The sequence below is a fragment of the Cherax quadricarinatus genome, chromosome 86, assembly GCF_038502225.1.
Source record: "Cherax quadricarinatus isolate ZL_2023a chromosome 86, ASM3850222v1, whole genome shotgun sequence".
In the NCBI taxonomy this organism is placed as follows: domain Eukaryota; kingdom Metazoa; phylum Arthropoda; class Malacostraca; order Decapoda; family Parastacidae; genus Cherax; species Cherax quadricarinatus.
Window position 1 is genome coordinate 16,877,757 of NC_091377.1, and position 26,091 is coordinate 16,903,847.

At 38.4% G+C, this 26,091-nt stretch overlaps 1 protein-coding gene across 13 annotated transcripts in view; it reads left to right on the forward strand.

Annotated features, from left to right (window-relative positions):
• The window catches only part of LOC128703085 (LIM domain-containing protein jub), a 347,638-nt gene that overhangs the window by 294,677 nt on the left and 26,870 nt on the right, over positions 1-26,091 (forward strand). For 12 of the 13 annotated variants that reach the window (XM_070103671.1, XM_070103674.1, XM_070103673.1 and 9 more), the window contains one exon: positions 3,905-10,190. The exons of the other annotated variant lie outside the window; for it this stretch is intronic. In XM_070103671.1, the coding sequence (XP_069959772.1) occupies positions 3,905-4,253 (349 nt within the window). In that variant the 3' untranslated portion in view covers positions 4,254-10,190. Of the gene's footprint in view, positions 1-3,904; positions 10,191-26,091 lie in introns of those variants that run through there. 13 annotated transcript variants of the gene reach the window in all.

The following is a 26,091-nucleotide window of genomic DNA, read 5'->3' on the forward strand; positions in this document are numbered from 1 at the left end:
TCGTACATTCGGTACATTTCACATTATCCCAGTGTTTTTAGTGCTTGTAACTGCAAAATAAGTCACCATGGACCCCAAGAAAGCTTCTAGTGCCATCCGTATGGTAAAAAGGGCGAGAATTAGTATGGAATTGAAAAAAAGAGATTAAGGAAATGTGTGCAAAGTGGGTCGAACTGCAAACCTTTACAGGTGATGAAAATCACCCTGACACAGCTACTGCAAGCCATGTTGGCAACCTGTACAATGACAATGTTATGGCCCATTTTAGGAAAGTCTTAAAGGAACAGGAGATACAGAGCTCTATGGACAGATTTGTTGTGCGACACAGGTCCAGTGACTCTCAAGCTGGTCCTAGTGGCATTAAAAGGAGGGAAGTAACCCTGGAGAAGGACTTGCTACCTCAAGTCCTAATGGAAGGGGATTCTCCTTCTAAATAATAACTTCCACACACTCCCCTCCTCCCATCCTATCAATCATCACCAGATCTTCAATAAAGGTAAGTGTCATGTATTCTATTCTTAGTTGAGTAGTAATTGTGCATGTCTTCTTCAGTTTGTGTGTATTAAAATTAATATTTCATGTGGTAAAAAATTTTTTTTTTCACACTTTGGGGTGTCAGGAACGGATTAATTTAATTTCCATTATTTCTTATGGGGAAAATTAATTCAGTTAATGATAATTTCGGCTTACGATGAGCTCTCAGGAACAGATAAAAATCGTAAGGCGGGGGTCCACTGTATATACTGTAGAATGATTAAAATATGTTATTATGTAACAGGTGGAGGTGGCCACAACCACTCTTGATTTGTTGTGGTAAATGCTGCCATCTAGTGACGGCCTTCTGAAGCCGTCTGTTATTATAAATATTATTATATAGTACAGTGGACCCCCGCTTAACGATCACCTCCAAATGCGACCAATTATGTAAGTGTATTTATGTAAGTGCGATTGTACATGTATGTTTGGGGGTCTGAAATGGACTAATCTACTTCACAATATTCCTTATGGGAAAAAATTCGGTCAGTACTGGCACCTGAACATACTACTGGAATGAAAAAAGTTCGTTAACCGGGGGTCCACTGTATATTATTATTTTACATGTATTATTATTATATGTATTATTATTATTATTATTATTATTATTTTATATTTTTTATTTTTTTTATTAGCACACTGGCCGATTCCCACCAAGGCAGGGTGGCCCGAAAAAGAAAAACTTGCACCATCATTCACTCCGTCACTGTCTTGCCAGAAGGGTGCTTTACACTACAGTTTTTAAACTGCAACATTAACACCCCTCTCTGTACTTCCCATCTCCAGGACTCAAGTCCAGCCTGCCTGTTTCCCTGAATCCCTTTATAAATGTTACTTTGCTCACACTCCAACAGCACGTCAAGTATTAACCCGTTGACTCTCGCGGCCGCATATATACGTCTCACGAGGTACCGTGTTTGACGTATATATACTCATAAATTCTAGCGGTTTCAAATCAAGCAGGAGAAAGCTGGTAGGCCCACATGTGAGAGAATGGGTCTGTGTGGTCAGTGTGCACCATATAAAAAAAATCCTGCAGCACGCAGTGCATAATGAGAAAAAAAAACTCCGACTGTTTTTTTTTAATTAAAATGCCGACTTTGTGGTCTATTTTCGTATAGTATTTATGATTGTATTCTCGTTTTCTTGGTCTCATTTGATAGAATGGAAAACATATTATAGAAATAGAGGTGATTTTGATTGATTTTACTATAAAAGGATCCTGGAAATGGAGCTCAAAGTACAGGAAATGTTTGATTTTTGCCAATGTTCAAAAGTAAACAAATGATGTCATTGTCCAATAAATGTCCAACTAGCCATTCTAATATGCAGTCATGAATGGGTTGATGTTATTTATACAATTATTACAGTATTGCAGTAGTCTGCATAACAGTAAATCTTCTATTTTTTGTTTGAATAAAAATTCAAAATAGAAAGCAAGAGTAATATCACAAAGAACAAAGAAAATGTTATTTTAGAGCCAGGAATGTCTGCATTGTTCATTCTGGTCCTTATTTTGAAATTGTCATATTTTTTAATTTTCGTGAAATTGGCCAAATTGCAGATTTCTGACCACGTTATTGGGTAGTTGAAATCGGTAAATGGGCAGTTTCTTGTACTCAATTGATAGAAAAAATGGAGTTCTAAAGAAATAGCTATGAGTTTGGTCGACTGGAACAATGGAATTAGCCGAAATTAGGGCTCAAATTGGGCGAAATCGCTGATTTGTAAATATTGCAGAGGTCGCTAACTTCGCGAGAGCATAATTCCGTCAGTTTTCCATCAAATTTTGTTTTTTTTGGTGTCATTACAATCGGGAAAAGATTCTCTATCATTTCATAAGAAAAAATAATTTTTTTTTTTAAATTTTGCGACACCAGGAAACACCTCAGGATTGGGGGTTGCGACAGTCAAGGGGTTAAAAACCATTTGTCTCCATTCACTCCTATCAAACATGCTCACGCATGCCCGCTGGAAGTCCAAGCCCCTCGCACACAAAACCTCCTTTACCCCCTCCCTCCAACCTTTCCTAGGCCGACCCCTACCCCGCCTTCCTTCCACTACAGACTGATACACTCTTGAAGTTATTCTGTTTCGCTCCATTCTCTCTACATGTCCAAACCACCTCAACAACCCTTTCTCAGCCCTCTGGACAACAGTTTTGGTAATCCCGCACCTCCTCCTAACTTCCAAACTACGAATTCTCTGCATTATATTCACACCACACATTGCCCTCAGACATGACATCTCCACTGCCTCCAGCCTTCTCCTCGCTGCAACATTCATCACCAATGCTTCACACCCATATAAGAGTGTTGGTAAAACTATACTCTCGTACATTTCCCTCTTTGCCTCCAAGGACAAAGTTCTTTGTCTCCACAGACTCCTAAGTGCACCGTTCACCCTTTTCCCCTTATCAATTCTATGATTCACCTCATCTTTCATAGACCCATCCGCTGACACGTCCACTCCCAAATATCTGAATACATTCACCTCCTCCATACTCTTTCCCTCCAATTTGATATCCAATCTTTCATCACCTAATCTTTTTAGTTATCCTCATAACCTTACCCTTTCCTGTATTCACTTTTAATTTTCTTCTTTTACATACCCTACCAAATTCATCCACCAACCTCTGCAACTTCTCTTCAGAATCTCCCAAGAGCACAGTGTCATCAGCAAAGAGCAACTGTGACAACTCCCACTTTATGTGTGATTCTTTATCTTTTAACTCCACGCCTCTTGCCAAGACCCTCACATTTACTTCTCTTACAACCCCATCTATAAATATATTAAACAATCACGGTGACATCACACATCTCCCTCTTTCCTACATACTCTAACATGAGCCTCACTATCCTCGTAAAAACTCTTCACTGCTTTCAGTAACCTACCTCCTATACCATACACCTGCAACATCTGCAATTTTTATTCACACAAATAATAGAAGATTTACTGTTATGCACACTACTGCATTATTGTAATAATTGTATAAATAATGTCAACCCATTCACGACTGAATATTGGAATGCACAGTGATGTCATTTGTTTACTCTTGAACATCTCCAAAGAATTGAACATTTCTGCTACTTTGAGGTCAATTTCAAGGTATTTTTCGTTGTGAAACCAATCAAAATCATGTCTATTTCTGTAATATATATTCCATTCTATCAAATGTGACCAAAAACTGAGAATAAAACCATGAAAACCATACGAAAATACCGCTAAGGGGCAGCTAATTGCTGAGAAGTGAACATTATTTATGGTCTGATTTCTTTCATTTTTGGTTTATGCTAAGAAGCATCTTTCCATCATACATTGCCCAAGTTTCAGTAAGATAGTCCAACAAACAAATTATCCAATTCTCTAGATCAAGAACAAGAGGCCCTCACCAGCATCAAGGAACCTCCCTTGAGGCCCGCTCGCTTATGGAAATTTCGCTCGCGCATGGAAGCAAAAATCGACCAGTCGACTGCTCGTATTTGGAAAAACTCGCACGTGGATGCGCTCACAAGTGGAGGTTCCACTCTACTTGCACTCTCACAATGTTGCTGCAGCCAAGTTGGAATTGGCAGCTTCCACACACACACACCCTCCCACACCATTTTATTACAGTACTGTTGTATTTTTCTTGGTTATTACTTTTTTCAAAGGTATTCATCTTTACTATGGTATTGCTTCTTTGTGATTATAATAATAATTTACTATGGTATAAATGAGGTGAGTTCCTGTATGTTTGGCACAGTTCAGTAAAGAAATGGGGATTTTACTTTATGATGTTAACTTGTAATTACATAATTTTTATGTAGCACAGTAATAAAAAAATCCACAGGGAAGAATCCTTCCTCTGTAAGCCATGCTTGTTGTAAGAGGTGACTAAAATGTTGAGAGTAAGGGGCTATAACCCCTTCTCCTCTGTAAATTACTAAATGCAAAAAGGAAAGCTTTTGTTAATTGTTTTTTGGGTCACCCTGCCTTGGTGGGAGACAACCAGTGTGCTAACAAATAAAACAAAATGATTGGTAAATGCGGAGTTATGTGGAACATAATCCTATGTTTCCCTTATGATGTTCACTCTGCATGAGTGAGTTTTCTGTGCAGATAATAGTGAAATGAATTGCTGATATATTCACTTTAGATGAAAGACAAACATACCACTTAGTGTCTAGCAGACAAGAAAGGTACAGATACTGTATATTAAATTTATTAGAATAATTTCTTTTATTTTTGACTGGTTGTAGTTACAGAAGCAGAGCTAAGCCTCAGTATTTAGCTCGGTGTAAAGTTATTAAAAGTTTCCACTCGTTGTGCATTAACACTTGTTACCTCCTCTTGTAAACCATTCCGTTTATCTACCACACTTTCTAGTGTCCCTTGGGCAGCTCTTCTATCTTAGTTCATTGTTATGTTCTCTTGTGCCACTTGCTAGGGTAACCTGAAAGTCAGTGCCTTCCTGGCCAGGTCCCAGTGGATCAAGACCTGAGTCACTAGGTCTTCCTAATCTTCCTTGTTAATTCTTTCTTGTATCTTTATAATCATGAATGTGTTGTCATGTCTGTTTCTCTCCTATCAGCCAGAGATGACACGTCAACTGCTTTCAACCATTTTTCATAATTTTTTTTTAGCTCAGGAGTCAGTTTATAGCTCATCTTTAATCCTTTCAGGGTCCAAGGCCCAAATCTGGAGTCACGCACCAGTGTCCAAGAATTTAAAAAAAAAAAATTTGTTATTTTTTCTGATGAAATCGTAGAGAATCTTTTTGTGAAGGTAATAAAACAAAAAGTACGAAATTTGGTGGAAAATTGACGAAATTATGCTCTCGCGAATTTTGATGTCAGCGATATTTACGAATAGGCGATTTTGCCGACTTTGACTCCCATTTTAGGCCAATTACATTATTCCAATCAACCAAATTCTTAGCTATTTCACTAGTATTACTTCTATTCTATCGATTGAGCACAAGAAATCGCCAAGTCAACTGCTTCAGCTACAAAATAAAGTGATCGGAAATTGTTAATTTGGCCAATTTAACACAAAGTTCAAAATATTCCAATTTCAAAATAGGGTCCAGAATGAACAATGTAAGCATTCCTGGCACTAAATTAACATTTCCTCTGTTCATTAGTTATGTTTTGAGGCTTTACAAATAAATTCCATTTTGATTTTTTATTTACATAATGAATTTTTATTCACACCAAAAAATAGAAGATTTACTGTTATGCAATACTGTAATAATTGTATAAATATCATCACCATATTTGTGAATGTATATTAGACCCACCAGCTGACGTGTATTAGACGTGTGAGGTCGTTTGTTTACTCTTGAATATCGGCAAAAATTTAACATTTCCGCTACTTTGAGCTCAGTTTCAAGCCATTTCCAATGCTAAAACCAATCAAAATCATCTCTATTTCTGTAATATGTCTTCCATTCTATCAAATGAGACCAAGAAATCGCAAATACAACTATAAAAAACATACGAAAAAACACTGCAAAGTTGCTGTTTTAATCGAAAAATCATGATTTCATTTTTTTTCTCTCATTATACACAGTGTGCTGCAGGATCTGTTTTATGTGGTGCACACATACCACATAGATGTATTCTCTCATATCTAGGCCCAAATGTACCACTCACAGTTTATCAGAGTGAGCTGAGCTCATGGCGTAGATCTACGGTTTGGACCCTGAACGTAAAGCCGTAGATCTACGGGACGGACCCTGAAAGGGTTAAGTTTTTCTTGCTTGTTAACTTGTTAATTTTGCAGCAATCACCATACTGTTACTGTATATTCTGGTTTTGTTGCAACATGTGGTTTTTTTTTTGTACCATTTTCCTCTTCATATATCAAAATGCTGTTTTAAAAATCTCAAATGTCATAGGAGTTTCTCACTATATTGATAACCCTTTGTGTAGAAGGCTGCATACTTACAGCTTTATGACACTAAATATTTACATGCAATAGCTATGAAAATGTGACAGCCTCATTTGCAATAACACAGTTATTCCAATAATAAACTGCACGCGTTGACTCAAATGCAATGAGTTATCTGCTCTAAAAGTGGTTGCTACAAGGTATTGATGTATTTGTGATGTAAATGAAAGTAAAGAATTATAAAATACACACAAATCAGGGTGGTGAAGCTCTCACTTGTGCTCAGACCTCCAGTCATCACTTGTGCTCAGACCTCCAGTCATCACTTGTGCTCAGATCTCCAGTCATCACTTGTGCTCAGACCTCCAGTCATCACTTGTGCTCAGACCTCCAGTCATCACTTGTGCTCAGACCTCCAGTCATCACTTGTGCTCAGACCTCCAGTCATCACTTGTGCTCAGACCTCCAGTCATCACTTGTGCTCAGACCTCCAGTCATCACTTGTGCTCAGACCTCCAGTCATCACTTGTGCTCAGACCTCCAGTCATCAGTACTACAAGAACAGATGGCTAATTCCTCCCTTATCTAACTAGCAATGCATGAGCAGATGTCATTCTCACCTTAAGATGCTACAGTCTCCATATTAAGTACTAAGGTTTTCCTTAAAATATGACCCACTCGTAAAATTAAACACTTGTGATGATATTCAGCAATAATAAATATCAAGAAATTAAATGAAGCACACACATAGTGCATTCTAATAACAAGTTGACACATTTGATGAAGCCACTGTGTGGCGAAACGTTTCCTCAATAAAGATACCCAAGAGTTGCACATGTCTAATTTATCAAGTTGACACATGACTGGCACTAACACAAGTCATGCAGCAACTGCAGTGAGTGTGAACACAGGTCATGCGACTAACAAACAGCACAAGTCAAGCAACCAACAGTGAAGGCCAACACACACTATTCATTATTACACAACTGCAGGTGTTACAGATACAGCCTTCACTTTAGTATGGTCTGTAATAACAGTAAAATTATAAAATCTCCGAAGTAATATAGGAATTTTTAAATACTTGTAAAAATTGCATGTAAATACTATAATGGATGTAATAAATCCTTTAAAAAACTGGCTCAAGGTATAACTTATGAAAAACATCATGAATGATTTATTTTTATCCATGCCTTCCTTGAATTCAACATAATTAATTGCCATAGTCCAGGTGCTGTCTGCTACCTACTGCCTCAACACTTGCCACCACAAACATCATAATATTCTGCCTTGTAAAACACTTACCAGGGAACCCTTCACACTCAGAAGTTGGTATTGAACCAACACTTAACAGAACCTACTAGAACCAACAATTAAGAGCCTACTAGAACCAACAATTAAGAGCCTACTAGAACCAACATAATTGAACCTACTAGAACCATCACATAAAACTTACTAGAACCAATGATAAGAAACCTTACTAAAACCAGCCGATATCAGAGCCTACTAAAATCAACAGATAATAAAACCTACTAGAACCAACAGATAATATAAAACCTAGAACCAACAGATAATATAAAACCTACTAGACCCAATAGATAATAAAATCTAGAACCAACAGGTAATAAAACCTACTAGAACCAAACTCACGAAATCGTAATGACACGACTGCAAACAAACCATGCCATGGACAGGGATAGAACCCACGATCAGAGAGTTTCGAAACTCCAGACTGTCGCGTTAGCCACTGGACCAGCTAGCCACAATAAGATTCATCCAACTAGGTATATTTCTACACCATAGGAAGGTTAGCATAGGCACCACTGTGACCACAAATGCAAGTGGCTAATGCGACGGTCTGGAGTTTCGAAACTCTCTGATCGTGGGTTCTATCCCCGTCCGTGGTATGGTTTGTTTACTAGAACCAACAGGTCATAAAACCTACTAGAACCAACAGGTAATAAAACTTAGAGCCAACAGATGAAATCTAGAACCAACAGATAATGAAACCTTAAACTAATAGAACAGATAATACCTAGAAATTACAGAGCTGCATAATTCTATGGGTTTAGCACTCCCCTTTCATTATTATAATAACAAACTACAGATAATTAAACCTAGAACCTCTAGATAATAAAACCTAAAACCAACAGATAAAACCTAGAACCAACAGATAAAACCTAGAACCAACAGATATCAGAGCCTGGCTTAGAAAGCCAACCATCTAAAATGAACATTTATCGGATCCTACTGGAGAGAACATAGAACCTATTAGCAGCAAAATAGAGCCCACTTGAGAGAACATAGTAGGGTCTACTAGAGGCAACATAGAGCCTACTAGAACCTATTAAAAATTAAACCTATTAGATTTGATCTTTATTATGAGACAGTGATCAGACATACAACAATTTCACCTCTAGTTACTAATCTAGACACATTTTCTTGGAAGACTTACCAATAAAGTAACTTTTGTAGCAAATTAGGTTTTAAGTATACAGTGGACCCCCGCTTTACGATCAGCTCCCAATGCGACCAATTATGTAAGTGTATTTATGCAAGTGCATGTGTACGTGTATGTTTGGGGGTCTGAAATGGACTAATCTAATTCACAATATTCCTTATGGGAACAAATTCGTTCAGTAAGGGCACCTGAACATACTTCTGGAATGAAATAATATCGTAAACTGGGGGGCCACTGTATAATTAAATTCAGTTATTACTGATGGTGAAAAAATTTGTCAACTTACATGAGCAGCTAATGTGAGGGGAGGTTTAGTAAATTATCATCAACTAGGTGAATTGACTAGAAGAAAATAAACGAGGAACCATCAGATATGTAGTTACATAAAGAGTTCAGAGAACTGACAGGTAGATGAATTAGACACTTGTGATTGATCACATCGACTCCAGGCTGAGGGACTGATTACCTCAAACTCCTGAGCTTCAACAAGTCTTCTCCGTATTGGACTGAGGAAGTCACTGGTTGGTGAAATATTTCCTCAGTAAAGATACCCAGATGTTGCACAAGTGTTTAATTCATCATCACTATCAGACATTTCCTGGGAAAACTGTCCATGCCACTCTTAATGCTGCATTAAGCTGAATGCAGAAGCATACAAAGCAAGAATAAAAAAGGTTGCTGAACTGCTGTGCTAAATAAATTTATTCTTGTAAATCACTGCAACCATTGTTGCAGTGAAGAATATTGATGAGTACTTAGTTTTGTACCTGCTGTTGATTCTGGAGATGATTGCTCCCACATCTTGCTTATCAGTTAGATTGTTAATGCTGTCAATATGCAGTTAACCCTTTCAGGGTCAAGAGGCCCTCCTCTAAACTTGTTCTCAGGGTCGAAAATTTTTCGAAAACAAAAAAAAAAATATTTTCTGATGAAATGGTTGAGAATCTTTTCTTGATGACAATGACACCAAAAGTTTGAAATTTGAATGAAAACTTATGGAATTATGCTCTTGCGAAGTTAGTGGTCTTGACGATGTTTACGTATCGGCGATTTCGCCCACTTTGAGCCCTATTTTCGGCCAATTCCAATGTACCAATTGACAAAAATCATAACTATTTCACTAGAACTCCATTTTTTTCTATTGAGAGTGTACAAGAAACCATGCATTTACTGATTTCAACTATCCAATAAAGTGGTCAGAAATTGGCAATTTTGCCATTTTGGCACAAATTTCAAAACATGCCAATTTACAAGTAGGGTTCAGAATAAACAAGACAGACATTCCTGGCACTAAAATAACATTTTCTCTGTTCATTAGTCATGTCCCCAGGCCCCTCTTACATTTCTTTTGCTTTCCACTTTGAATTTTTATTCTCACAAAAAATAGAAGATTTACTGTTATGCAGACTACTGCATTAGTGTAGAAATGGCATAAATAATATCAGCGCACTTGTGAAAGAATATTAGACTCGCCAGTTGACATGTATCAGACGTGTGGCATGATTTGTTTACTTTTGAACATTGACAAAATTCGAACATTTCTACTACTTTGAGCTCAATTTCAAGGTACTTTTCATTGTGAAACCAATCAAAATCATCTCAATTTCTGTAATATGTCTTCCACTCTTATGAAATGAGACCAGGAAAACTAGAATACAACCATAAATACCATACGAAAATACACTGCAAAGTTGCTGTTTAACCCGTAAACGGTCCAAACGTATATATACGTTCTCTCACATAGTGCCCCAATTTTTTTGAGAAAATTTTTTTTTTAATAGGAAAAAAGAGCATATGGTTGGGCATCCCCAATTATTTTAATATGGCACACAGTGAGTGTGCACACCCATTCTCTCATGTCTAGGTGACTCAGGCTTATCGTGGCAATGTTGAATGTATGACAAATAAGACGTACATATACGTTTGGGGCACTAGCGGTAAAAACGTTTATATACGTTTGGACCATTTACGGGTTAAACCAAAAACACGGCCAGCTTTTTTTTTCTCATTATGCACTGTGTGCTGCAGGATTTTTTTGTACTGTGCACACTGACCATATAGACCCATTCTTTCATATGTAGGCTTACCAGCTTTCTCTCGCTACATTTGAAGGCGCTAGAATTTATGCGTACTAGTATGGCACCAATCCTAGCGTGCAAGCCGTACTAGTATGACACTGACCCTGGAAGGGTTAAACACAGGTTCCATAGCCCATCTGATTAGGAGTTTACTTCAAGAACCTATCATATTCCCTCTTAACCCTTAAGGATTAAGACAGCCAAAAGTCTTTTAGAGTAAAGTAATAAATTGGGATCTCTATTTGCACAAATACCAAAAAATAGATATTTGGCAAAGAATTACACATTAGCAGCACTAACATTGCTGCAGCTTGTTGATATTATGGAGGAACTTGATTTAGAGCAATCCAGGTCAGCATAGTTTACAGCAAGATGATGATGCTTATCACAGCTATTATATCAGTAGAACAAAATCACTTTGGTTTTGGAATGAAAAAATGGAGACATGATGTACTGATTTTGCAATAGCATTTGACAAATGTAACTGGTCAAAAAAAATGAGGCTAATAGTTATAACAGGAGAAGTTGGGAAATGATGGCAAGCAATATAAAATCCAAAAGTAAAAAATTCAGTCCAGCAAGGTAAAATCTTGGCACTTTTACTGTTTTTTTATCCTCATTATGGTACAAAATGCAGACAGTTTACAAATTTCAAAAAAAAAAAAAAAAAAGGCAAATGAAAACAAACAATGTTCAGTGGTGACAAATTTCAAATGTTCAAATATTAAAAAAAATGAAGAAAACAAAACTAACACAATATAAAGAACTTGTGAATAATTATATTAGATTATCTGTTTATTTATAAACACAAGCGTAGTAAAGGCCAGGAAAGTGACTGGTGGAATGCCATGCGCTTGCATATTTCAAATCTTACCTTACTAATAGGTATCAGTATGTCACCATTAAAGACACAGCATCAACAACACAGAGCCACTTGATACTGGAGTTCCACAGGGAAGTGTCCTTGGTCCCCTGCTCTTCCTCATATACATCAATGATCTTCCAAACGTGTCTCAACACCTGAACCCCATTCTCTTTGCTGACGACACGACTTATGTCATCTCTCACCCTAATCTTGCCACCCTCAACACCATTGTTAATGAGGAGCTGATCAAAATATCGACTTGGATGACAGCCAATAAACTTAGGCTTAACACTGACAAAACCTACTACATTATGTTTGGTAGCAGAGCAGGAGATGTGCAAATTAACATTAAGATTGACAACACTCTAATTGCCAGGCATAATGAGGGCAAATTCCTAGGCCTATACCTCGACAACAACCTGAACTTCAGCACCCATATCCAACACATAACCAAAAAAGTATCCAAAACGGTTGGGATCCTCTCCAAGATACGATACTACGTGCCGCAAACTGCCCTTCTCACACTATACCTTTCACTTATATATCCATACCTCACCTATGCTATCTGTGCTTGGGGTTCAACTGCAGCAACACACCTAAAGCCAATAATAATCCAACAAAAAAGCCGCAGTAAGAATAATCACTAAATCCCATCCCTGGCAACACACCCCCCCACTCTTCATAGATCTAAACTTACTCCCTGTTCAGTACATCCACACTTACTACTGTGCAATCTACATCTACAGGACCTTAAATTCCAATATTAACCTTGACCTAAAACGCTTTCTTGATAGTTGCGACAGAACCCACAGGCACAACACCAGACACAAACATCTCTATGACATTCCCCATGTCCAACTAAACCTTTACAAAAATTCAATGTATGTCAAAGGCCCTAAAATCTTGAACACCCTACCTGAAAATTCTAAAACTGCAGACACATTCATCACCTTCAAAACTACCATCAGAAAACATCTTATCTCCCTGATACACCCTGTCAACTAATTACACGAATACCACCTGGTGGTTCACACTTACACTCACTCACCCATTTGACCATAAACAGAAATATCAATCTCAATCTCAAAATAATGAATCTTAACTAGTCATAAGTTGGCCTGTGATACTCCAATACTGAAACTATGTATAGTGCCAAAACAAAAGCATTCACATTGCTAAACTCACAAACTAGTATTTAGTCACTTAGCCATAATACCAACTTACCTCATAATTTTGTAATATTTTAAACTTAAGATTTAATTTAAGTCTGCCCGAAATGCCTAGCCATGCTAGGTGTTCTAGTGGTACACTCTGTAATTATTATTTTACTACATGTAAACCACACAATAACCAAATTCTGTAAACTCAGCATTGTAATCATTATAGAGAATAAACTTTGAATTTGAATTGAATTGAATTGAATTGAATATGCAGTCTCAAAGCAAGAGAAGAAGTGCCAATAATGACACTTAACAAATTAATGTTGTTCTCACAAATCTAATTTGTTGTGTGTTCAGACTCTCTTAAAACAGGAGAGCTGTGGCAGAGTTTGAAAATATAGATAGCATGTGCTGTTGGAATAGATTTAAAAAATATTAAACTACAGGAATGCCTCAAAGTACAGTGGAACCTTGACTTACGAATTTAATCCGTTCCAGGAGCTAGCTCGTAACACAATTTACTCGTATATCAAATTAATTTTCTTCATTTAAATTAATTGAAACGCCATTAACCCTTTCAGGGTTTCGGCCATACTAGTACGGCTTACGCACCAGGGTTTTTGACGTACTAGCATGCCTAAATTCTAGCGCCCTCAAATCTAGTGAGAGAAAGCCACATATGAAAGAATAGGTCTATGTGGTCAGTGTGCGCAGTATAAAAAAATCCTGCAGCACACAGTGCGTAATGAGAAAAAAAAAACTTTGACCGTGTTTTTGGATTAAAACAGCGACTTTGCACTGTATTTTCGTATGGTATTTATTGTTGTATTCTAGTTTTCTTGGTTTCATTCTATAGAATGGAAGACATACTACAGAAATTGAGATGATTTTGACTGATTTTTAAATGAAAAGTATCTTGAAATTGAGCTCAAAGTAGCAGAAATGTTTTGATTTTTACCAAAGTTCAAAAGTAAACAAATCATGCTAAGCGTCTAATACACGTCAACTGGTGAGTCTAATATTGTTTCACAAGTGCGCCGATATTATTTATACCATTTTTTACACTAATGCAGTAGTCTGCATAACAGTAAATCTTCTATTTTTTGTGAGAATGAAAATTCAAAGTGGAAAGCAAAAGAATGTAAGAGGGGCGTTGGGATGTGACTAATGAATAGAGGAAATGTCATTTTAGTGCCAGGAATGTCTTTCTTGTTTATTCTGGACCCTATTTGGAAATTGGCAACTTTTGAAATTTATGTGAAATTGGCAAAATTGCTAAATTCTGACTACTGTGTTGGATAGTTGAAATCGGTAAATGGGTGGTTTCTTGCACTCAATCGATAGAAAAAATGGAGTTCTAGCGAAATAGTTATGATTTTTGTCGAATAGTACAGTGGAATTGGCCGAAAATAGGGCTCAAAGTGGGCAAAATCGCCGATGCATAAACATCGTCGAGACCGCTAACTTCGCGAGAGCATAATTCCGCAAGTTTTTCATCAAATTTCATACTTTTGGTGTCATTATGATCGGGAAAAGATTCTCTATCTTTTCATAAGAAAAAAAAAATTTTTTTTTTTTGAAATTTGGGGGACCCTGAGAACAAGTCTGGGAGAGGGCCTGGGGACCCTGAAAGGGTTAACCCTTAAACTGTCCACATGTAGATCTACGTTCAAGTGTGGGGGCTCCGAACGTAGATCAATGTTTTATTTTTCATTCCTTCAAAATTGGTGCAATAGGCCTGAGTCACCTAGGCAAGAGAGAATGGGTCTGCACACTCAGTGTGTGCACTGTGAAAAAAATCGGGGATGCCGGGGTACCATGTAGTAATGCCAGTTAGTTTCATCTCCATCTTGGAGTCAACATCATTGCAAACCCCTGTGATTCACTCACGCCTCATCATATTACACTACTATTCTTGGAAAGTGATACAGAATGCGAGTTTAGTGGTTTTGACACCAATATGGCCACTAATGATCAAGGAATTAGATTAGATTAGATTTTTTTATTTTGTTAAATTACATGGTTGTTCAGAGGAATATAATAGTTGGGTGTACAAGCCAAAAGCCCCTCCGTATGCTGAGCATTTTGGGCAAACTTAACTTAAGAATAGTAAGCAATAATACATAGTTCATATGGTCATTAGATGAGTTAGTGAGAGTACAGAAGAATTTATTATTATATCAGGTGATGCTACATGGTTTTGATAAGTCTAGTAGAGACTTTTTACACTATTGAATTAGTTAATAAAGATTACAGTATTACAATGGGAGTTGACAGTTACTTTTGCTGATGATACTGTGCTTTTGGGGGATTCTAAAGAAAAGTTGCAAAGGTTAGTAGATGAGTTTGGGAGGGTGTGTAAAGGTAGAAATTTGAAAGTGAATATAGATAAGAATAAAGTGATGAGGGTATCAAATGTTTTTGATAAAGAAAAATTGGATATCACATTGGAGGGAGGGAGTATGGAAGAAGTGAATGTTTTCAGATATTTGGGAGTTGACTTGTCAGCAGATGGGTTTATGAAGGATGAGGTAAACCATTGAATTAATGAAGGAAAAAAGGTGAGTGGTGCGTCGAGGTATCTATGGAGACAAAGAACGTTATCCATGGAGGCAAAGAAGGGAATGTACAAGAGTACAGTAGGGCACCACTTATATGACATATTAGGTTCCAGGCTACTGCCAGAAAGCGGACTTCACTGGAAAGCAGAACACCATTTTTTCGATTTATAAATGCCAGATAACAAGTTTACATTTACATATATTAAGTTAGCAATAGAACTAGGCATTAAAAACAGTAAAAAGTGAAATGCACACACAGTACATCCAATGCTTACATTAAAATACAGTGGACCCCTGCCTTACGATATTAATCCGTTCCTGAGAGCTCATCGTAAGCCGAAATTATTGTTAGCCAAATTAATTTTCCCCATAAGAAATAATGAAAATCAAATTAATCTGTTCCTGACACCCCAAAGTAAGAAAAAAAAAATTTACCACATGAAATATTAATTTTAATACACACAAGCTGAAGAAGACATGCACAATTACTACTCTACTAAGAATAGAATACATGACACTTACTTTTATTGAAGATCTGGTGATGATTGATGGGATGGGAGGAGGGGAGAGTGTGGAAATTATTGTTTAGAAGGGGAATCCCCTTCCATTAGGACTTGAGGTAGCAAGTCCTTTTCCAGGGTTACTTCTCTTCTTCTTTTAATGCCACTAGGACCAGCTTGAGAGTCACTGGACCTCTGTCGCACAACAAATCTGTCCATAGAGCTCTGTACCTCCCGTTCCTTTAAGACTTTACTAAAATGGGCTATAACATTGTCATTGTGCAGGTTGCCAACATGGCTTGCAATAGCTGTGTCAGGGTGATTTTCATCCGTAAAGGTTTGCAGTTCAACCCACTCTGCACACATTTCCTTAATCTCTTTTTTCAATTCCATTCTAATTCTCGCCCTTTTTACCACAGGGATGGCACTAGAAGCTTTCTCGGGGTCCATGGTGACTTATTTTGCAGTTACAAGCACTTAAAACACTGGGATAATGTGAAATGTACCGAATGTATGCATAGATGCGACCGCACTGGCTGGCTTGTAAACACTGGCACTGAGGCCACACGTGGGATGCGTCCCAGACGAATCACGTAAGGCGAGTTTTTATCGTGAGGCGAGGCAAAATTTTTGCGTTCAAATGCTTTGTATGGCGGATTTAACATAACGCGATGCGTTGGTAAAGCGGGGTCCACTGTATTTGTAGCCTTAATGTAGAGTGAGAGGTAAGTCATATATATTTGTAGGAGGTCAGATGTGGGGGGTATGGTAACCAGCCAGGTCAGCCCACCCCACCCACATGTAATATACTACGACATTTAAAGTGCCCCCAAGCAATAAAATACATATACAGTACATTCATTAATTACCTTAAAATATTTGTTGTCTTAATTTGTAGGATGTGAAGTGTGGGAAGTATGGTAGCCAGCCAGGGGAGCCCACCCCATCCCACCCACACGTAATATACTACGACATTTAAAGCACCCCAGAGTGATAAAATACACACAGCCTCTCCTCACTTAATGACGGAGTTCCGTTCCTAAGACCACATTGTTAAACGAATTCATCGCTAAGTAAGGAGCATACTATAATGGTAGTGAGTCTGTGTCAACCATCTTTGATATTGTTTTAATTGTTATAATATTTCTGGTATATTTTTAAGTGTTTATACAGTAGTGTACTGTATGTTGAAATAAACAGAATATGGGATATCAGCTCTTAATATACATTATTTAGGTATGAATACTGGTCAGAGAACCCATCGTAAGTCCGAGGCATCGGTAAACTAGTACATCGCTAAGTGAAGAGAGGCTGTATACAGTACATTCATTAATTACCTTAAAATATTTGTAGTCTTAATGTAGGATGAGAGGTGAGTAGAGGAGATAAAATGAATAAATGAGAAAGAGAGAGAATGAGAGGACAGAGAGGCAGAGTATGTAAACAAAAAGATGAACATGTCTGGTTTTGATTCATACACATTTGTAATATACCATAATACAAACACTCTACATTGTGTACAAGTTGGATCCACATTGATGCAGTAGAGTAAATAAAGAGGAACACTCCCGTTCTCATGTAACATCATTTTTAGAAGAAATGTCGCTCTGAGTGAAGGCAAACGAATGGAATAAATTTCTAGTTACCCCCAGTAGTATTATTGTGTGCACATTTTCTCTGATGGACTAAAGAAAACGTTATTCTTGCCGTAACTCCTACAAGTCGCCTGGTTACCATATCTCATATTTATGTTAATTTATTTTACTGTGGGTTGTATTGTATTATGTTTATATGTTCCGCAGCGTGTTTCTTATATAATTTTGAAAAAAAATATCATAGATGGATTAATGGAAATGTCAATATTAACATAATACAGGTCCTCCATCACAAATCCGGCATCATTGGGACCTGTAGTGTGCCAGATTACTGAGTTTGCCAAATTACAGAGTGGTTAGGTTAAAATACACATAATAAAACTAACTAACTTGACTTACACAGTTCATTGAACATCTGCAAAAATCGAACATTTCCGCTACTTGGAGCTCAATTTCAAGGTACTTTTCTTCATGAAAGCAATCAAAATCATGTCTATTTCTGTAATGTATCTTCCATTCTATCAAATGAGTCCAAAAAAATGAGAATACAACCATAAAAACCATACAAAAATATACTGCAAAGAGGCAGCTAATGGCTGAGATGTTAACTCCCTTATTTATCGTCCGTCTTTTTTATTTTTGTTGTACGTTAAGAAGCATCTTTCCATCATACATTGCCCAAGTTTCAATGAGATAGCCCAACAAACAACCGAGAAAAAAAATATTTACCAAAAATCATGTATGCAAACGAAAATCACTCACTACGAAAGCAAAAGACTTGGCAGACGATGCACCATCCCCCCGATGAAAAGCAGAGGTGTCACTAGCACGTTAAGAGACCATACAATAAGTGTCAGGGGCCCGAGACTGTTCAACTGCCTCCCAGCATACGTAAGGGGGATTACCAACAGACCCCTGGCAGTCTTCAAGCTGGCACTGGACAAGCACCTAAAGTCGGTTCCTGACCAGCCGGGCTGTGGCTCGTACGTTGGTTTGCGTGCAGCCAGCAGTAACAGCCTGGTCACAGACCGGGCCGCGGGGGCGTTGACCCCCGGAACTCTCTCCAGGTAAACTCCAGGTATGGCAAGCCCAATCCAGGTACTGGAAATAAGTCACTTTGTCTGACTTTTCTGGGTTATCCTAGGTTCTCTATACATACACTGCTGTGTATGATAATCTATATAACTGTATTTGTGTATACCTGAATAAACTTATTTACTTCTAGTCTGTCAACTGAGTACAAGAAACCGCCCATTCACTTATTTCAACTACCCAGTAAAGTGGTCAGAAGTTGGCAGTTTGGCCGATTTCACACAGATTTCAAGAGATGCCAATTTCAAAATAGGGTCCAGAATAAACATTGCAGACATTCCTGGCACTAAAATAACATTTTCTGTTAATTAGTCACTGCTACAGGCCCCTCTTATATTACTCTTGCTTTTCATTTGGAATTTTTATTCACAAAAAAAAAAACAGAAGATTTACTGTTATGCAGACTGCTGCATTATTGTAATAATTGTATAAATACAGTGGACCCTCGCATAGCGCTATTAATCTGTTCGTGAGAGCTCAATGTTATGCGAAATTATCGTTATGCAAATGAATTTTCCCCATGAGAAATAATGGAAATCAAATTAATCCGTTCCTGACACCCAAAAGTATGAAAAAAAAAATTTTTTACCACATGAAATATTAATTTTAATACACACAAACTGAAGAAGACATGCACAGTTACATGACACTTACCTTTATTGAAGATCTGGTGATGATTGATGGGATGGGAGGAGGGGAGAGTGTTGATGGTCTTAGTGTTTAGAAGGGGAATCCCCTACCATTAGGACTTGAGGTGTCAAGTCCTTTTCCGGGGTTACTTCCCTTCTTGTAATGCCACTAGGACCAGCTTCAGAGTCACTGGACTTCTGTCGCACAACATATCTGTCCATAGAGGTCTGTACCTCTCGTTCCTTTATGACTTTCCTAAAGTGGTTCACAACATTGTCAGTGTAATAGTCACCAGCATGGCTTGCAACAGCTGTCTGAGGGTGATTTTCATCCATAAAGGTTTGCACTTCAAGCCACATTGCATAGATTTCCTTAATCTTTGAAGTAGGCAACTTCTTCAGTTTCTCTCTCCCCTCCTCCGAAGCAGTTTCCTCAGGTCTGGCCTCATGCTGATGAAGATGATCTAGCAGCTCATCAGTGGTTAGTTCTTCATTGTCCTCCTCCACCAACTCTTCCACATCATCCCCACTAACCTCCAACCCCAAGGACTTTCCCAATGCCACAATGGATTCCTCAACTGGCATAGGATTCCCAGGGTTAGCCTCAAACCCTTCGAAATCCCTTTTGTCTATACATTCTGGCCACAGTTTTTTCCAGGCAGAGTTCAAGGTCCTCTTAGTCACTCCCTCCCAAGCCTTACCTATAAGGTTTACACAATTGAGGACATTAAAGTGATCCTTCCAAAACTCCTTTAGAGTCAATAGAGTGTCTGTTGTCACTACAAAGCACCTTTCAAACATAGCTTTTGTGTACAGTTTCTTGAAGTTGGAAATGACCTGCTGGTCCACGGGCTGCAGGAGAGGAGTGGTATTAGGAGGCAAAAACTTGACCTTAATGAAGCTCATGTCCCCACAAAGTCGCTCTGCCAAGTCTGTAGGATGACCAGGGGCATTGTCTAATACCAGGAGGCACTTAAGGTCTAATTTCTTTTCAGTTAGGTAATTTTTCACATTGGGGGCAAATGCTTGGTGTAACCAGTCATAGAAAAAGTCCCTAGTGACCCATGCCTTACTGTTTGCCCTCCACAGCACACACAAATTAGCCTTGAGGATATTCTTTTGCCTGAACGCTCTGGGAGTTTCAGAGTGATACACTAATAAAGGCTTCACTTTGCAATCACCACTAGCATTGGAACACATGAGAAGAGTAAGCCTGTCTTTCATAGGCTTATGTCCTGGGAGTGCCTTTTCCTCCTGGGTAATGTAGGTCCTGCTTGGCATTTTCTTCCAAAACAGGCCTGTTTCGTCACAATTAAACACTTGTCCAGGTTTCAGTCCTTCACTGTCTATGTACTCCTTGAATTCCTGCACATATTTTTCAGGTGCTTTGTGGTCCGAACTGGCAGCCTCAGATGAAATCGCCAAAAACGCTGTAATAATACGAAATGTTCCGATTGTATGCTTGGATGTTACCGCGGAGGCTGGCTGGTAAACAATGCCACCGGCAGAACATGTGAGGCTGGCTCAGGCCGCACATTAGATGCGTCTCGGACGAATAGCGTTGAGCGAGTTTTTTAGTGGTATGCGAGGCAAAATTTTAGCGATAAAATGTATCGGTATGCGAATTTAACGTTATGTGATGCCAACGGTATGCCAGGGTCCACTGTAATGTCAGGCCATTCTTGACTTCGTACTGGAATTTAGACTGGTGGGCAGACAGGTATTGGACGGTGACGTCATTTGTTTACTCTTGAGCTTTGCTAAAGGATCGAACATTTTCGCTACTGTGAGCACAATTTCAAGGTACTTTTCATCATGAAAGCAATCAAAATCATATCTATTTCTGTAATATATCTTTCATTCTATCAAATGAGACCGAAAAAATGAGAATATAACCATAACAACCATACAAAAATATACCGCCAAGCGGCCGCTAATGGCTGAGAAGTGAACTCCGCTATTTATGGTCTGATTTCTTTCATTTTTGGTGTACGTGAAGAAGTATCTTTCCATCATACATTGCCCAAGTTTGAATAAGATAACCCAACAAACAACTGAGAAAATAATATAATAATAATAATAATAATAATATCTTTATTTACTACACGTACATGTACAAGGTACACAGGCCTAGCTGACATCAGTGACATACTGCTATATAGAAAGCCGCTTGTTATGCTGAGTATTTCAAGAAAATTAGGTCAGTGTCCCAGGATAACACCCACACTAGTCGGCTAACACCCAGGTACCCATTTACTGATTGGTAAACATAGACAACAGGTGTGAAGAAACAACGCCTAATGTTTCTACCCTGGCTGGGAATCGAATATTTACCAAAAATCATTTATGGCTAACCCAAGCCAGGTACTAAAAATAAGCCATGTTGACTTTTTTTGGGTTATCCTAGGTTCTCTACACCTAGGCTGCTATGTGTGATAATCTATAGAGAGAAAATAACATTTTTGTTTCATGTTTGTGGTGCAGTACGAGTGTATATCACAGTTAGTCCTGTGCCACACTCCGTTTTCTCTAATACACCTACCATCCGACTTACGACCTGCTTGACTTAGGACCACTCGACTTACGACCATGTTTTTTATGCCAAATTTCTGGGAAATAAACAACTATTTGTGTTGTACACAGTGTTTATCCTAAACCTTACAGTATAAAATACAGTACTAACAACATAAAAAGTAAAGTAAAACATGAAATAATAAAATAAAACAAAATAAAGTCATTACAAAAATGTTTTGTTGATATTCAGTAGTAAAGTTCGACTTACGACCGGTTTCTCGGAACCGAACTCGTTCGTAAGTCGGATGGTAGGTGTACAAGCCCCAAGACAGGGATAGGAGAATGGTATTTGTATACCATATATCCTCTTCATACCTCCATCGAACTGCTCGGTGTTATGCCAAATATTATTCATTCTGGAGTATTTAACATGTTTTATGTTATTTATATTGTTTCTTATGTCATATTAGATCAGTTTTGATAGGCAAATAAGCTGTAGTGTTGATATTAGTGTAATAATAAAGCATATTCTCCTGCATCATGAGACTGAGTTCATGGCAACCGACAGTGGCTTCAAAGCCACCTTATCTGTAATGGATAATATACTGTGTAGGTGCTTTACATAATGAGAAGCATTTCTTTTATTCATTGGAACCATGGCTAGGGCTAAAAGTAAGCAGGTTAAAACAATAAATGGAGAAAAAGAAATTGGAATGACTTATTGGAATTGGAATGACCAAACAGTACCAGCAGGTTGGTGTGGCAACCCTGGAAATTTGAAATTATGCTAGCCAAAATTAGTGCCGAATAACTGAAGGAACCAAATACCTGATTGCCGGATTTGTGGTGGTGGACCTGTATATGACATGTAATGCGCCCAAGAGATTATTATTATTATTATTAATATGGCATTTTAAGAGTAGAGAGACTCTTAGTGATTTTAATATGTGCCTGCATGCCAGCACAGTATGTAAATAAATTTAGGTACAGGTACACATAAGTAGAATTATCAGAGTACATAAACGTAAAATATGCAGTAACTTTAAAACACTTGAAATTTTGGAAAGTTTCCAGACATAATAGAGATGTGCTCACAGAGAATGTAAACAAACTGGGTGGGGTGTGCTGTATTAGAAAGATGGGGAGCCGTATAGCGAGTTTTGGCCATAATTTGAAATGTTTCTATTAGCGGAATGCCATAAGGCAAAACGCCGTAAAGCGGGGCCCTACTGTATAGTGGTACCAACACTTTTATATGGGTGTGAAGCATGGGTTGTAAATGCTGCAGCAAGGAGGCGGCTGGAGGCAGTGGAGATGTCTTGTCTAAGGGCAGTGTGTGGTGTAAATATTTTGCAGAGAATTTGTAGTGTGCAAATTAGGAGAAGGTGCGGAGTTACTAAAAGTACAGTGGACCCTCAGCCAACGAAGGCATCGTCTAACGATAAACTCGTCCACCAAAGCGTTTGAGCATAAAAATTTTGGCCTGACCAACGATGAAAAACTCGACCAACATTATTCATCCCAAACCTGTCCATCCAGCCTGAGTGCCTCAGATGCCCTGCTGTCATTTTTTACAAGCCAGGATGGATGGTTCCAAGCATATATTCGATAAATTTTGTATTATTCCATTTTTTAGTGCTTGTAACTGCTAAATAAGCCACCATGGGCCCAAAGAAAGCTTCTAGTGCCAACCTTGTAGTAAAAAGGGTGAGAAATACTATCAAAATACAGTGGACCCCCGGTTAACGATTTTAATCCGTGCAAGAGGGGTAATTGTTATGCGAAATAATCGTTATGTGAATGAATTTTCCCCATAAGAAATAATGGAAATAAAATTAATCCGTGCAAGACACCCAAAAGTATGAAAAAAAAATTTTTTTACCACATGAAATATTAATTTTAATACACACAAACTGAAAAAGGCATGCACACTTACATGACACTTACTTTTATTGAAGATCTGGTGATGATTGATGGGATGGGAGGAGGGGAGAGCATTATCTTCTTACTGTTTAGAAGGGGAATCCCCTTCCATTACGACTTGAGGTAGCAAGTCCTTTTCCGGGGTTACTTCCCTTCTTCTTTTAATGCCACTAGGACCAGCTTGAGAGTCACTGGACCTCTGTCGCACAACAAATCTGTCCATAGAGCTCTGTACCTCCCGTTCCTTTACGATTTGTCTAAAATGGGCCACAACATTGTCATTGAAATAGTCACCAGCACGGCTTGCAACAGCTGTGTCAGGGTGATTTTCATCCATAAAGGTTTGCAGTTCAACCCACTGTGCACACATTTCCTTAATCTTTGAAGTAGGCACAATGGATTCCACAACTGGCATAGGCTTCTCAGGGTTAGCCCCAAACCCTTCAAAATCTTTCTTAATTTCCATACTAATTCTCACCCTTTTTACCACAGGGTTGGCACTAGAAGCTTTCTTGGGGCCCATGGTCACTTATTTTCCAGAAACAGCACCGAAAACACTGTAATAATACGAAATATTCCGAGTGTATGCTTGGATGTTACCGCGGAGGCTGGCTGGTAAACAATGAGATGGGCGGCACATGTGAGGCTGGCTGAGGGCACATTGGACGCGTCTCGGACGAAAATCGGTGAGCGGGTTTTTAATCGGTATGCGCGGCAAAAATTTTGCGATAAAAGTAAGCGGTATGCGGAAAAATCGCTATGTGATGCCATCGTTATGCGGGGGTCCACTGTACTATCGTACCACGGTCAGCTGCTGCTGCACCACCATCAGCTGTTGCTGCACCGCTATCAGCTGTTGCTGCACCACTGTCAGCTGTTGCTCTACCATGGTCAGCTGCTGCTGCGCCACCATCAGCTGCTGCTGTACCACCGTCAGCTGCTGCTCCATCACCATCAGCTGTACTACTCGAAGATGTGGAGAGAGTGTTTTTGATGTGGCTTAACGAGAAACAATTACCGAGAAACAATTAATCCCAAGGGGATAGCCACCCGGGATAACCCAAGAAAGTCGGTGCATCATCGAGGACTAACTTATTTCCATTGGGGTCCTTAATCTTGTCCCCAGGATGCGACCCACACCAGTCGACTAACAACCAGGTGAACAGGAAAAAATGCCTGGAACTAGTGCTCATATTGGTGAATTTAAGGCCAGCAAAGGTTTGAGATTTAAGAATCATAGTGGCATACACAGTGTGATAAGGCATGGCGAAGCTGAAAAATTCCAACCCCAACAAGTGTTCAGTTGTGACGAAACAAGCCTGTTCTGGAAGAAAATGCCAAACAGGATCTACATTACTCAGGAGGAAAAGGCACTGCCAGGACACAAGCCTATGAAAGACAGACTAACTCTGATGTTTTGTTGTAATTCTAGTGGGGATTGCAAAGTGAAGCCTTTACTCATGTATCACTCTGAAAATCCCAGAGTGTTCAAGAAAAACAGTGTCTCATCACTCATCAGTACTCTTCAATAAAGGTAAGTGTCATTTTAACATTTATTAATGTAGTTATTGTGCATGTCTCATTGTTTTCTTTGTAGGGAAATGTATATATCATGAAAAAAAATTTTTTTTTTAATACTTTTGGCTGTCTGGAACGGATTAATTGGATTTCCATTATTTCTTATAGGGAAAATTAATTCGACTAACGATAAATTCACCTAAAGATAAGCTCTCTGGAATGGATTAATATCGTTGACCGAGGGTCCACTGTATTATTCAGAGGGCTGAAGAGGAACTGTTGAGATGGTTTGGTCATTTAGAGAGAATGGAACAATGTAGAATGACTTGGAGAGTGCATAAATGTATTGGGGAAGGAAGGCGGGGTAAGGGTCATTCCCGAAAATGTTGGAGGGAGGGATATAGGAGGTTTTGTGAGTGAGGGGCTTGGACTTCCAGCAAGTGTGCTTGAGCATGTTTGATAGGAGTGAATGGAGATGAATGCTTTTTGGGACCTGATAAACTGTTGGAGTGTGAGCAGGGTAATATTTTGTGAATGGATTCAGGGAAACTGGTTAGCCAGAATCGAGTCCTGGAAATGCCAAGTACAGTGGAACCTCATTTTTTGGCTATAATCCATTCCATAAGGTCAGCCTAAATTCGAAGCAATATTTCCCATGAGGATTCATGTAAATACAATTAATCCGTTCCAAACACCCAAAAATATTCACAAAAAAATACATTTTTTAAAGATTAATTATAGTTTTACATACACAAAAGAATCAGAACTAAATAAAATAAGAACATTTAAA